Below are 14,574 nucleotides of genomic sequence, written 5' to 3'. Positions count from 1 at the left end.
ACACATTAGTTTAGTCATCAGTGTATCAGCAGCTTCAGTGATGCTGCACATTGTCATCAGGGAAACTGTTTCATGCATGAATTGTTTTGCAGATCTGTGTCTGACTATATATCGGAGATATTTGGTCTCTGTGATTTTTTTTTCTTTCTTTTTGACAAAGTCTCACACAAACCCAATGTCAGTTAATAAAATGATGCACAGCAAATTCCTCTGCATCTGTGAACAAGTGACTGAGAAAAAGAAAAGAAATAGCTCTTGTCAGGCTGCTTTTTTCATCAGCCCAGTGTTTTGTCACATGGCTGGTCTTACACGGAGCCCTAGAGGCAGAGATCCAGCCTACTCAAGGCACTGAAATCGGATTGTTGGAAGGCGGAGAGAAATGATGTAAAATCACCAGAGGCAACATTCGACCAAACCTTGAGGGTGGAGGGGGAAGAAAAAAGCTTTCTCATGAATTAAAGTGACTGCAGGAGGGATTTGGGCCCAAAAAAAATGAGGCTGATAATCCCGGTGGAAAGATTTTGAGTTCATAGCGCACAGTGGGTGTGAAAGCTGACACTTGATGAAACATGTATTGTACTGATTCGCGCTGGGAAATGTTGCTGTCAGACTGGACAGCTGCAGAACAGCGCCCCGGGATGAGTTAAAAGAGTCGGTGTCTGAGTCGAAGACACTCACTGTCCACATATGTGTGCACAGTTTACAGATGCAAAAATGTTTCTTGCAAAGTTGAGAGTGAATGTTTTAACTCATCAATATAAACGATTTGGCCTACAGAGAGCTATTTAAAGACACTGATTTATGTTACATAGTTGGTTATTGTTTATTATAAGGATCCCCATTAGCTGAGGCCTAGGCGACAAGCTAGTCTTTCTGGGGTCCAAGACAACATAACATTACATCCCAACAATTGTACAGTAGTAGTAAAGTTAGCCCTACCTACTGGAAATGGGGTGGGGGGTGGTTTTCATGGTACTGACTGACTTAGAAATTAATATATTTCTGTATTAATGCATGATATAAAATCCCTCTGTTGTTGCTGTTATTTATTCATTGTTTTGATTCTATGGCCGGCCGAGGAGAGAAGAAAATAGAAAGTGAGATAAAAAAACAGACTTTTTATAATAGGTAGATCATATTTTTTTTTAGCTGTTGGTCCCCTTTAGCAGTAACAGTTTGTAATTGTTTGTGTTTTTGTTTGCTAGGGCATGCTAAATACTTGTCCTTTCAATATCTGGTTGTGTTATCAATGAGCTATTTGGCCAACTAGCATCTTGAATCCGTCCCGTCTTTGTGAATGATGAATATAGACTACTGCTGCCTGCTGGTATGGAGAGATAACTCCTCTCATGCAGGTGAAGAATGTGTGTGCTAGTTGGTCGCTGGATCTTTGCACTGAGTTCAAGTGCAATGTTTTGTTGCACCTTTGTTTCAGTGTTGTTGTTTGTTTATGTTATGTTGTCCCAAAAATTGTTTCTGCAAGTTAAGCATTTCTCTATAAGATAAATTATTCAGCATGAACTCACACAGCACTATCAGTCAGACATGTTAATATGTAAATATATTCTCTGATCATGATGGAAATCTTTGAAGTGAGCATACATTTATGCAAAAGTGTAAAAGAGCATGTGATAACCCCAGTCTTACCTTAACTGTGAGGTCACTTGGTTCACAATGAGACACAACTGTGGGAAAGTACAGTCCCTTCTGGCAGAAAGGTGGACATTCAGTCTTTAGCTCAGCTTGAAATCTATTGTACAAAACTGGGATGAAATTTCAGATTAGTTTATTTAATAACCTTTCCGGTCTGAGAACTGGGGAATGTACTGGGAATACAGTAAGAAAATGGAATTTGTTGCTCCAGCTGTGAACATGATCACAAGCTGAGCTTATTCAAACACCGATCCTCCGGTGACATCTGAGGCAGTTCTGAAAAACAACCTGAGGCATGCATGAGGGGAAAATTGACAATTTTAGAGGATCAGTCATCAGTTTCTTCAGTCCAGGGTTGATGTCAGTTGTTGACCAAGTGTTTGTGTTTGGTGCAAATATGCACAGAAATCTTAAAACATGAGACATTCTTGCTAATCTAAGCTTCAACACTTGTGGGTTTACTGACAGAAATCCAAATATGTGGGAGGGTATTGCCAATACCAATCACAGATTTGAAATTCTATTGTATTTAACCATAATCCCCAAAAAGTAGTGTGTCATTTTCTGTGACAGACTTTTGAAAAAAATAATTCAAAATCATGTTTATAACCAATCAAATGAAAATAAATGAATACAAAGCTTTAGGCATGTCTAGATGTAATATTGGACTAATAATGTCTCTTTTGCAACACTGACCCCACGTGAAAGGTGGCTGTATTTTAAAGGTCCAGTGTTTAGAATTTAGTGACATCTAGTGGTGAGGTTGCAGAACTGCAACTTCCCCTGTGTGCCAAGCGTGCACAACCACGGTGGCTGATGTGAAAATGCAAAAACATGAATGGCCCCATAGAGAGACTGTTTAGTTTGTCAATTCTAGGCTACTGTAGAGCAACATGGTGGATTCTGTGGACCAGAACCTGCTCTGTATGTGGATATAAATGGCTCATTCAACATTAAAAGATGAAAAAAAACAAAAAAAGAAAAGATATATATATATGTTAATATGTTAAATATAACATACAATTTCTGCCATTAGATGCCCCCAAATCCTACACACTGGACTTTTAAATATAATTTATAGCTTCTGGTCAAATAGAATGAATACATATCTTATTATTCAGTGTTGCAGCAATAACGAAAATTATGCAATTTATCTTTTGTTGCTAACATCACAAAAATGTCTTCTAATTAACCTGATAATCAATATTGAAATAAAACATTGCACTTTTGCTAATCAAATACTTAACAATACTATTTTAAAAAGCACACAAAGTGTTTTAATTCATTGAAACCAGAGCATAAAAAGCAATAATTTAGAAACATTAATAAATTAGGTCATCCTCTCCGATGCATTTTTATGAAGTACTGATTTGCAGTGTAGGAAAAGGACATTAAAGGAAGTAAAAAAAAAACTGGACACTAAGTTACAGAGATGTAAAGTGTACAAGCGCTGTATTAAACGAGCTAAATAATGCAATACAAACTTTCCCCACACTACCATAAAACAAGAAGGTGTTCGGCAGTCTAAACTTTCAGACACAAACAGCTTCCTCAAATGATGTTAAACAAAAAGAAATTAGCAACAAAAGAAAATGGTGGAGCATTTCCTTTTTCTTATCAAGTGCTATCTGCATTTTCTGCTCTGCATCCTAACAGCAAGTATTGCAGACGCTGTGATGACAAAAGATAAAAAGGGTCAAGTTGAGTTCTCCTGTAAATTCAGGAGGGAAATGGTTTCACCCACATAGGTTTGTCATTGTAATGGGTCATCTCAACCCAGACCTTTGTGACATACAGAATGTCAAAATGTCAAGATAAAAATGACTTTTCTTCTGCAATGGTTAACAAGGCTGAGACTGGTCATCGAATCACTCACTGCAGCCCCCTCCCTCCCACCAATCACCCCCCTGGAACCTGAGATGGGTCACTCACTTATTCACAGTCCACTTCATTCCCCCCAGTTTCTCCTTCGTACAGCACAGACTTGAAGTTTTGTTTTTTAAATGGACGTGTTGGCAGCTCCTGCAGACCGACATAAAGGATGGTACCTTTGTCTGATGGCACCCAACACTAAAGGACCAAAGTTTGCCTGGCTGGACCCGTCCAGACTCTACTGCAACTCACAGGTATGAGTGGGGAAAAAAAGGATGATTTATAGTTATTTGATGCTTTTTCTACTGTCGCCTGTCTCACTGAACACATCATTAAACTAATTTTTAACTGAAAAATACAAGCTGTACATGCATTTCATGTGCACACTTGGCATTATGTGCACTGACTGTCTTTGCATTTAATCCAGGCTCTTGCAGACTGTGTCAAAGACCTTCTCAGCCCATTCCACAGCGACACCATTGACTTGGTTGCCGGGATAGATGCAATGGGGTTCATTCTCGGTAAGAAAACACACTAATTAATTTTAAGAAGGATATAAATTGGTAGGCTAAGAGCATTCACACTTGGTGTCAAGCAGTAATTTTATTTTAAGAGGTTGTTACTCTGTTAGTACGCTGGTCTAGAAACCTAACCCCTGACCTAAGGTACTAAATTTAGACACGGTAACCCTTATGGAGGGCACAACACTGTGTGAAAACTATTTACGCTGGAAGTTTAGCCACACAACATGATAATTTCTAAGCCATTCTGTCGGTGCAGATGAATGTTTCTGATAAATGTTTTTCAGGTGCGTCTATTGCCAGCACCCTTGGAAAAGGTTTTCTGGCTGTCCGCAAAGCGGGACACTTGTGTGTCCCAACCCAAAACCAAAATTACAAAGACTACACAGGCAGAGAAAAGACTATGGAAGTAAGACTGGATGCGCTAAGACCAGGTTCGTCTTCCATTGGTTTTTACCCTCTCACAATGTCAGTTTTTTCTCCTGAGGAGACCAATGTTTACCCAGCTGGCAATGTTTGGATGCCTCAGGGTAGTGACAGCCACAGCTTAAAGTGTATCTACCACCATTTGGTAGTGCTTATAAGGAAATTAATCAGTTTAGACTTATTTTATTTGTGTTTTTTCTAAATATTAATTGCTCAGGTGTATTTATATTTAAAATTGAAATAATAAACAGAATTTAAACATATAAAAATGTATGGATAAGTTAAACCAGGCTGTAAGATTTATATCTTTTATATTTTTTATTTATATCTATTGAAAATTCAATATATTGATTCTGGCTTTCATAGTGAATTACTCTGTAGATCATTTACTTGATTGTCTATAAATCACTTAAAAATTTAAATTAAAAAAAAGAAAAATAGTAAACATTGTCCATTGTGATATCCCACAGTCCAGGGTGATGTGTTCAAAATGCTGTTTAACAGTCTAAAACACAAAGATATTTAGTTTATTATCATATTTGGCAAAGAAAAGTATGAAATCCTCACATATTTTGTGTTAAAAAATGTCTAAAACCTCTACGTAATCATGAAAATAGCAGCTGATTTGGTCTAACTGATTAATGAATTAATTGTCTAAAATTAATATGAATACATGACCCAAATGTTTTAAACTGCAGGTTTCTTCAACTTCATGTCCATTATTCCCTGTGACACAGCACCCTCTAGTGTGAGTGTGCTGAAAAAAAATATCCAATAATTTTGACACAGATATTATGAGCATCGCTTTGGAGTTACTTTTATTCATTTTAAAACACAAGATCTTCTTAGTCCACAGGCAGACTTTTTGTATCCCTCTGTATTTTCTACTGCCAAGACATGCACAGTTTTGGAAATTATTATTAAAGATTTATTTATTTTTTATATTTATTCTGTTAGATTTTACAGTTGGAGTTAGTCCCACAGTGGAGAATAAGAGATGGGGCAGAAAGATTGATGTTTATTAGATTTAATTTTAAGTATCTAGTTCATTCTTCTGGCATGTATTAACCCTAGCATTTTCTAGAATAATATATTATTTGTGTTGTTTGCTTTGTATTTGGCCCTAAATACAGTATTGCGAACTATTCATTTCGTTTTTCCATTTACAGTCGTTATTTGCTATGTCCTATTCAAAAATGGATTTCCATTTTAAATAAATATTTTACTTTGTTTACCATGTGAACACTTCAGCAAAAAATGTTTTTTAAAAAAAGCTTCCTGGGATGTCAGTGGCTGACACATCTCTCCATCCTGCAGGGATGAGGGTACTGTTAGTGGACCAATGGATAGAGACTGGAGGCACTATGAAGGCTGCGATCCAGCTTGTGGAGAAGTTGGGAGCCACTGTTGTAGGTAAGTCAAGATAGATACATCATCGTGCCATAATTCAAAGATCCTCAACATTTTTTACTAAATAACACAATCCCTTTTCTGCAGGTGTAGCAGCAGTGGCCATCGAGAACACTGAAGGAGGAAAGTGGATCAAAGAAAATTACAAATTTTCTCACTGCATCCCAGAAGAGCTCCAGAGCCAAATTGACCAGAAGTATCTTGATCTTTTCAAAGGCTTCAACTGAGCAAGAAAACATAATTTCGTCCAACTTCACTAAAGAAGAAATGAGAGAATGTGTGTTTAAAAAAAAGAGAAAGAAATAGAGTGAAACCTCTGTTTTGGATCAGTACAAGGTAAACTGTGATTTAAATAACTGTTGTTTTTTTTAAATACATGCCCTATATTTAAAACACACTGCTTTTTTTAAAAATTCATTTTTATTACATGTAAAAACACAATGAGACATTTTAAAGAAAATAAAGACTTAAAATACTCGTACACACTATTTCTATTTTTGTTATAAAAATGATTATCCCAATTCAGTCATGGATTGTAAACAAAAAGCAAAACGTACCTATAAAGCATACACTGTAGATTTAAAAAAAACAAACAAATATATATCCCAAACTTGAGTACAGGACCACCACAAGAGGCCCCCGAGGAGTCCGAGGGGCTGTCAGGATAGAAAATCAGAAAAAAATATCACTCCAACTCAAAATCGTCAAAATAAATGTCTTTTTCCCGCTGGCCCCGCTCAAAGTTCCCGCTTGTCTCATAGACTTTATATTGTGATAACGTCACAGGTTTTAAAATTGATTTTCTCAGTTTGAGGAAACTTTTACAAATATTACATCAACATGGCTAAAAACAAAAAAAAAATCAGTACTGAAAGATTCACCTGACCTTGTTGGCAGTTAGAGATGTCCTGTTAACAGTTTTAGAGACGTCTCTTTTACCAATTGTTACCTAAGGGGAAAATACTTTTTGGGCTACAGAGGATTTTTTTTTTTAATTTGTGCAATACTGCGAAAAATTGGTTGTAAGGCTGTATATTAGTACATACCTAATATAAAAGCCAATTGCTGTCGGATGCAGGACACGCAAACCAACTGGGGAACAGACCTCAACACAACATCAGCAAAGAAACCTTAAAACCTCCAGCCCAGAGTGGACTTTCAATACAGACAGCAGATTTTGCATTAGCATAGTGAAAGTCCTGACAGCAGACGTGGTAGAGTTTACAGTTTGTGAATCAGACCCTGAAGCATCCTTACACTAATGAGCAAAAAGCGGGTCATATCAAATTTTATAACATGTTTAACCAAACACTAACGTGGTGTGCACGACTGCCAGTTAGCCTACAAGCTAACAAACACCATAAATAAATGATGCTTATACACTTACCATTCTGATACTATGCTCGTCGCTCATTTTGGTCCCCAACAGACTCCTCAACTGAGTCTGGGTCTGACTGAGATGCAAACATGTTTGTTTGAATCTCTCTGTTTCTTCTTATGCTAGCACTAGCCATCTTGGTGCACACCGCTCATTAACGGTCAATCTAACGCAAGCAATGTCACAGAAAAAAAAAGCGGAAAGCAAAGGGAAAACATACTGAAAGCAAATTTCTCAATGAGAGAGAAAAAGTAGATCTGTTTCCAGACCCTTTAAACTGTTATGTGGGAAAACCATATCAAACAGAATATTAGTATTAGTTTAAGTATAATTTAACGGTCCAGTGTGAACTGAAACTTCTCCTATCGGCCAAGCGTGTAGGAGAACTACAGTGGCAGACGCAAAAAAGTAAAAACACGAATGGCCCTACCGTGAGCCACTGTTTGATTTGGCTTTTCTTTGCTACTGTAAAAACAACATGCTGGACTCTGTGGAAGAGAACTTGCTCTGTATGTAGATATTAACGGCTCATTAAAGGCAACTCAAGTACAATTTTTGTTTTCAGGTTACTACACACTACTGAAAATGCAGTTATGAATATTTTATATTATTTATGCCAATAGATACCCCTAAATCCTACACACTGGACCTTAAAAACATGTCTGGAGAGGGACTTTATTTTTAGTCTTGCCTCTATTTTTGCATTTTCCTTTTGATTTACGGCACATTTTTACTTTTTACAGAAAAGTTGGGAACCTCTGATCTACAATGTTATAAAAACGGGTGAAGTACCATAAAACAGTCATTCAAAGCAACAGACTTAAGGGTAAACCAGAGTATTATGGTGAATTAAAAACTTAACAGTTAAAAATTACAAACTACAGCAGCGAGACTGAATATTTAAGCATTGACACACACACACACACACACACACACACCATGTTAAACATCCACAGTCGTTCTTTGGCATCTCTGCAGGAGCAGAACAGTCATTTTTTTGTGTAGCCTAATTGCTGTGTCACTCAGTAACTCCAGACAAGTTAAACTGAGCAACACCACAAGAATCCCCATCCCACAGAGGAAAACTCTTTCTAGGCCAGGAAAAACTGAACTCAAACATGTCAGGAAGTAAAAACTCCAGCGTCCCTCCTCCTGCTCTGACCACAGAAATAATTCCAGTCTTTTTCAGTCTGTACCTTTGATTTTAAACTCCCGTCCTTACTGGCAGCAGTTTGGCTGTTTCTTCTTTGACGTTGCGTACAGATTGTTTGTGTTGCTGTTAATTCCTGAAACAAATTAACAGCTGGGTATTAAAACTATGTTACAAATGTGACAGTTTTTTATGATCAAAGAGAGATTAGAGTGGATACTCACTGACAACTCCCCCAATTTGCCTCGACCCACTTTTCTCCAACTCGGCGAGAACGTTGGTCTCAAATGCCAACGATGCAACACGAAAGAAAAACTCTCTGACGTTTTCCCCTACAGCATGGAGAAAAAATAGATCAGTGTGGGACTGTAACCAAGTTATTGGAGTGTGGAGGAGCGCTGAAAGTTAGGTTTGACTCTCTCTAGTAATATTTATATTCACTGAGCTTCACCTTCACCGTAATGTAAAGAAAAACTAAAAAAAACTGCCATCCCCTTTCTACAGAGGCCCTAATATAATATACATAAATATTTCAGAAAACACAACATTTCAAAAGACACAACATTTCACAAAATGCTTCATTTCATAAAACACAACCACAATTCACCAAGCAAAACGGCGTGTTTTGTTTTGACCCTCAGGGCTACTATTTTTGTTTTAAAGATTAAAATGTAATAATAATAATGATTTCATAATAGTTTTAATACAGCCCAAATTGCACATATACATGATAACGTGTTGCAAATATAGACAAACTGAACAGACAGAAGGGTCCCTCCATGTCCGGATCTATGATCGAGCATAAATGAGCTCTGAAAGTGCTCTGTGAGTCGTGTAATATGGTCTATGAAAAAACAAACAAGTGGTACTTTTACTTCTTAAATCTCCTCACATTTTGAAATTTAATATGATCAGCAAGAGAATACCAAAGTGAAAAAAATTAACCCCCTTTCCCTCCAAAAACAAAACAAAACAAAACAAAACAAAGTAAAACCCTCCAACTTTTCTGACCCCACCTAATATTTCTCAAACAGTCACTAGGTCAATGGTGGGGTTACTGGCACTCATTTTATTTATTTAATTATAAAACACTCACCTGTCAGTGATGACACGGCCCAATACTCCGCTCTGATCTCTTGTGCCAGTTTGAGGGCGTCTTGTTCGATCTGAGAATACTGAGCAGGAGACTGTCGGAGAGGAACCAGAGCAGGCAACGTTAGATATAATGGACTCAAACACAAAAGGTCTGTGACTAATGATTATTTTAATGCTTATCTGGTCAATTACTTTGTGAGAAAAATGGTAGAATAAGTAAAACAATGGGGCCATTATAGTCATTTTATAATTTATAACATTATAACGTAATGTTGTAATGTCCTATGTAGACTCCATGGTGAGGCTTTCAAATTGATTGTTTTGGCTGATGAACAAAATATAGAAATAGAAAACAGCAAATGCTTGTTATTAAGTTGTGAGAAAGAGGGACCTTTTCTGAAAATTGACAATGACATAGTGACATATTTTCTAACAAATACATGTTCAGCCTCATACATCAATAACATTTCACTGTTTTTCATAGTCAATAGGAGTCCTGAAATATTTTATTCCACTGCGAGGGAAAGACTCAGGGACAAGAGAAGCTCTCAAGAAATAATCCAGTAATGTAATTTGTTGTTTGCTTGGGTTTTTTTTTAGAGAGCCGCAGCATTAGCAAATACAAAAAGACAAAAACAAAATACCAGATTTCAGTGTGCTCAAACTATCTCTGGGAAAATGACAGTAGTGGAAAAGAGGAGACACAATTCAAAAAGTTCAAGAAAAATTCCTAAATAACTCTTCCCACCACTGCCTAAATACAGCTAGTGATGTTTTAAAATGCCTGCATGTCCGTCATTTCAGCCTCTATCAGAAAAGCTCTGGTGTCATGAGAGACGGGGAAACAAACTACATTCCTGAGGTTTGATCCAGGACACAAATGCTTTGTGCTGCTGGCATCAGTCCAAACACTTAACATTTGACTCCAGTAAAAGACACAGAAACGTTCACAGGCATGCCCACTTTAAACAGTAAAAAACATACGCTCAGGTCTTTCTTTGTGCCAACGAGGAACAGCTGAACTGCAGTGGGGTCGTTCTCTTTCAGGGAGTCTTCCAGCCACTGCCTGCAGACAGAACAAGCCAAGTTTAAGTCGTCCAGCTGAGATGAAAAACTGCACAAAGTCCAAACAATCTGCTCATACTGAGTAAACTCACCTCACATGACCCAAAGAGGCAACATCATTTACATCGAATGCAATAATCACAACTGGAGGAGAAGAAAATGTGTCAAGTTTAAGAACCACAATTTCCAGCGATGTGAACACAGCTTCTTTTCTACCCTGACATTCTGTCCATGGAAAGAGGGCAGACTTTAATACATTTCTTATTAGTCTGCTGCCCTGTAACACACAAATCTCTCACCCTGGGCTCCTCTGTAATACGTAGAAGCGATGCACTTGAACCTCTCTTGGCCCGCAGTGTCCCAGCTGTAACACAGAGACAGACATGTGATCAGCATCAACCAGAGAGACTCCGTTTACTTTGTTTGATGTATCATAATGAAGATATTAGACTTACAGCTGCAGGCTGAAAGGAACCCCCAACACCTCAAAGCGCTCCATCTCAAAGTCAACACCGATCGTTGCCTTGTAGTTTTTATCAAAAGCATCTTTACAAAATCTGAAAACATAAAAAAATCCTGTATTTATCTAAAAAAGAGAGTATATATTTTCTACAATTTGGTTTTAGATATTTTTTATCAAACAAAAAAATTGTAAAAATAGTCATACTGCAATAATTTGGCTATTTACACCAATCCTTACGCTGCATTTTTTGGGATCCCATTGCGTGCTGCCATTGTCAAGTACTTGTCATATTAACACATTAAGGCTGGAGGCAGTTAGGATTAGGGCAACAAGGTCGTGGTTAAGGCTAGTACTAGCCAATCTTGGATAATCTCTGAGATTTGACTTGTAAATTTACAAGAAAAAAAATTTACGAATGATGCTATTTATACCCTAGATGCAAATAGATTCTGCCATAAAATACAGTGTGGAAACACCAATATTTTAAAGGGTTGGCTAACCCAAATGTCCGCTTATATAACGAATTTTAGGGACTTTTCTTTGGTACAAAGTAGAGTTACAATGAAAACTTTAAAAAGCATGCTCTGTGGATTATTCACCCAAACACCAGCACCATTTCTGGAAAATATGTTGCCTTTTTAAATGCCTTAAACTTAATTTTAATGCTTTGAGCACCGGAAACATTTTTTTTATGCCACCACTATTGGATGAATGGTTCTGAGAGTAAAAAAGGCTGTTTTTCTCATGAAACTGCTCCATCTAAATGAATGAAAAAGCTTTGCACATATTGTATATCCCATGATTGTCTGTTGCCAATGATGGAAGAAGTACTCATATCTTTTACTTAAGTAAAAGTAGTGTACTTAGTTACTTTGTGCCAATGTCTATTACACTGTGTGTTTTAATGTAGATTTAACATTTAGCTGCACTTTCTAAATAACCGATCTTGAGGATTCTTGCTTCCATGCCTTTGTCCTCTGATTTATTTCGTGTTTCAGTTATTTAAACAGCACCAGTGACATGTTTGAGCTTACCTATTAATCAGACAGGTTTTCCCCACAGCCAGGTCACCCACAACAATGACCTTAGAGATTTTAAATCTGCTGAGAGGAACAAAAAAAAAGACAGCAACAAGTGAATAAGTGCCAAAAAAACACCACATCCAGAGTCATGTGGCTGCTGGTTCCTGCTCTCACCCCACTGTGCCCGTACGCTGCTCCTGACAGGCCGTCCTCACTTTGTTGTTGAAATCCTCCTTAGTGTGCAGAGCTGCCTCTTTTCTGAAATACTACAAAAGAAGAAGACAGAGTTGTAAGGCTGTTTTAGAGTGATGGTGAACAACTAAAGGCTTTAATAACCGTTTATGATTTTACCTGAGGGAGCTGAGCGATGATACGGTCCCTTCGGACAGGAGGAAGGACACTCATGGCTGAAACTCGGACGGACATGAAGCTTTGTGGTGAGCTGGACAGAGAGAGAAAGACAGCAGCATAAATAACCTGACATTTTAAATTAGCTTCTTCATAATATTTAGACCTCAGTGAATGGGTTTTAGGTCCAGTCACCAGACCTGATGCTCATTTCTCCTGTTGCATGAAAATAAAACTTAAAACACGTTAAATTAATTATTTTATCTTTTATTTTACATAGACTTGTAAATTGATTATCAAATAACTTTTTGTCCAACTGACAGTCGAAAGTCGACCAATAATAAACTTAGATATACAGAAAAAAAGCAGAAAAATATTTTGAGAACAGGAAACAGTCAGGGGCCCAAGCTGTCCGGGGCCCACTGGCCTTCACCTGCAAAATTTTATTTAAATTAAGATGTACCAAGCAAGAAGAGAGTCAAAATTACCACAAAGACACAAAAAGAACACAAAGAGATGCAAAATAACTACAAAGAGACACAAAAAGATACAAAAGACCACAGAGATGCTAAAAACAACAACAGACGCAAAAAGACTGCAAAGATATGCAAGACCGCAAAGAGATGCAAAAAGACCACAAGAGATGACAAAAAAGACTGCAAAGATATGCAAGACCTGCAAAAACAGACAAAAAGACTACAAAAAAAATCAAAAAGTTCACAGAAAGACACAACAAGCAACTAAAGAGACACAAAAGACCACAAAGATATGCAAAAAGACCACAACATTTCTTTTTAAAAAACCTTAAAGAGATGAAAACAGACCACAAAAAGACACAAAAGATTATAAAAAGCTGCAAATTCTAAAAACAGATGCAAAGAACTACAAAGAGACACACAACCACAAAGAGTTGCAAAGACATTCAAAATAACAAAAAAGGCAATTGAAACAAAAAATACTTTAATAACTGATCTTTTGTCACATTTTTAATTAAAAAAAAACCTGATTGGACTGCTCTAACATGAATGTTGTCTGAGTCCTCTTTGATATTGAATTTAACATCTTTGGGATTTGTGATTGTTGGTTTTGAAAAAAAAATCCCAACATTTTAGACAGAATTAACCAAAAATAAATAACTAAAAATAAAACAGCCAACACATTAGCTGATAATGAAAAAATAATTAGTTAATTGTTTTCTGATTTCACTGTGTTTGTTCTGGTTTTCTGTTGCCTTACTGCAAAAATATTTCCCTCTTGTGGGACAATAAAGATCTCAACTGAACTTGACTGAATGCAACTGACATATCTATGACTGTAGAAATAATGCACCCAAAAAGGAGAGAGGGGTGTATTACTACTTTGTATTTAAAATGTAATTTCCAAACAGTACAAAGGAAATGACTCTGTTTCCGTACATTTGGGATTTCTCCTCCTCTGCCATCTGTATATCAGACCCAGAACATAGACTGTACCCCAGACTGAAAATATCTTCCTCCTCAGTAACAGTCTATACAGAGAGCCAGGCAGAGCTCCAAGTCAAACAATACACTGTAAGGGGAGAAAATCATAGTTTTCCATTGTGTGGCACTCTGACCACATGCAGAGTCAGACCAGACAACTGTAGTCAGAGTTGATCCACTTACTGAACAGATCTGTTTTAATCCTCTTGTTCATCAAAGCTTCTCGTAACGCTACAGAAGAAGAGTTTGGTTTGATCCAACATAAATCTGAAACCAGGCCACTTTAAAACTTCATTTCACATCCAAACACCAGTTTCTTATTATCTCCCTAAAATTGACCACGTTAAGAAGGATAAAAGTTACACGTGATCACATTCAACTTTAAACTGAAAACAGAAAAAACAGCGTGTTTGAGCAGCTAAAGAAGTTACCTCAGCGACACAGACTCCTCAGTGATCCGATGTGTTGTTGTTTTTTAACTTCCGTTGATGCTTTTTATTGTAGGCCTAATGTAGACTCTTTCATGTTCATTGATAAGCACTGAATAGCTGATTTTATACTGATAGGAGCTGAAATCGATCCACGGAAGTTGAGGGGAGACGCAGACTGTGGCCGCTGCAGCTGCTGACTCAGATCCCTGGATTTCTTTTCTCTTTCCTCCCAGATTTTCTCCGCTCGGTCCCCTGCTGGACGAAATGAGGAATAATCGGA

The 14,574-nt window shown here is 37.3% G+C and overlaps 2 protein-coding genes across 6 annotated transcripts in view; one reads left to right on the top strand and one right to left on the bottom strand.

Moving 5' to 3' along the window:
* Positions 1 to 6,363, top strand: part of LOC121942763 (zgc:174895) — a 22,249-nt gene extending 15,886 nt beyond the window's left edge. For 4 of the 5 annotated variants that reach the window (XM_088079096.1, XM_088079094.1, XM_088079097.1 and 1 more), the window contains exons 7-11: positions 3,673 to 3,779; positions 3,953 to 4,046; positions 4,334 to 4,480; positions 5,790 to 5,885; positions 5,970 to 6,363. In XM_088079096.1, the coding sequence (XP_087935222.1) occupies positions 3,673 to 3,779; positions 3,953 to 4,046; positions 4,334 to 4,480; positions 5,790 to 5,885; positions 5,970 to 6,109 (584 nt within the window). In that variant the 3' untranslated portion in view covers positions 6,110 to 6,363. Of the gene's footprint in view, positions 1 to 3,614; positions 3,780 to 3,952; positions 4,047 to 4,333; positions 4,481 to 5,789; positions 5,886 to 5,969 lie in introns of all 5 variants that reach the window. The other variant, XM_042486011.2, reaches the window with a different exon arrangement.
* rab34a (RAB34, member RAS oncogene family a) lies at positions 6,284 to 14,574 on the bottom strand. Its single transcript, XM_042486630.2, has 12 exons — positions 14,295 to 14,574; positions 12,407 to 12,497; positions 12,230 to 12,321; positions 12,068 to 12,136; positions 11,026 to 11,127; positions 10,870 to 10,934; positions 10,663 to 10,714; positions 10,490 to 10,571; positions 9,507 to 9,597; positions 8,635 to 8,742; positions 8,457 to 8,546; positions 6,284 to 6,538 (listed from the first exon to the last, which is right to left on the bottom strand). Exons 2-11 carry the CDS (start codon positions 12,479 to 12,481, stop codon positions 8,479 to 8,481), a joined length of 804 nt encoding a protein of 267 aa, XP_042342564.2. The 5' UTR covers positions 12,482 to 12,497; positions 14,295 to 14,574; the 3' UTR covers positions 6,284 to 6,538; positions 8,457 to 8,478.

This window comes from Plectropomus leopardus, chromosome 6 (genome assembly GCF_026936395.1).
Source record: "Plectropomus leopardus strain MGB_pleo_1.0 chromosome 6, ASM2693639v1, whole genome shotgun sequence".
Classification (NCBI taxonomy): Eukaryota; Metazoa; Chordata; class Actinopteri; order Perciformes; family Serranidae; genus Plectropomus; species Plectropomus leopardus.
The sequence above is the reverse complement of the archived record's forward strand: the minus strand, read 5'-3'. Positions and strand labels throughout refer to the sequence as shown.

What these genes read in the sequence shown, in the direction of transcription:
- rab34a (XM_042486630.2), bottom strand. Translation starts at nt 12,481, where the DNA reads ATGTCCGTCCGAGTTTCAGCCATGAGTGTCCTTCCTCCTGTCCGAAGG. An exon ending in GCCTCTTTGGGTCATGTGAG is followed by an intron (nt 10,572 to 10,662) that starts GTGAGTTTACTC and finishes TTCTGTCTGCAG; the next exon opens with GCAGTGGCTGGAAGACTCCC. An exon ending in GCACAAAGAAAGACCTGAGC is followed by an intron (nt 9,598 to 10,489) that starts GTATGTTTTTTA and finishes CCTCTCCGACAG; the next exon opens with TCTCCTGCTCAGTATTCTCA.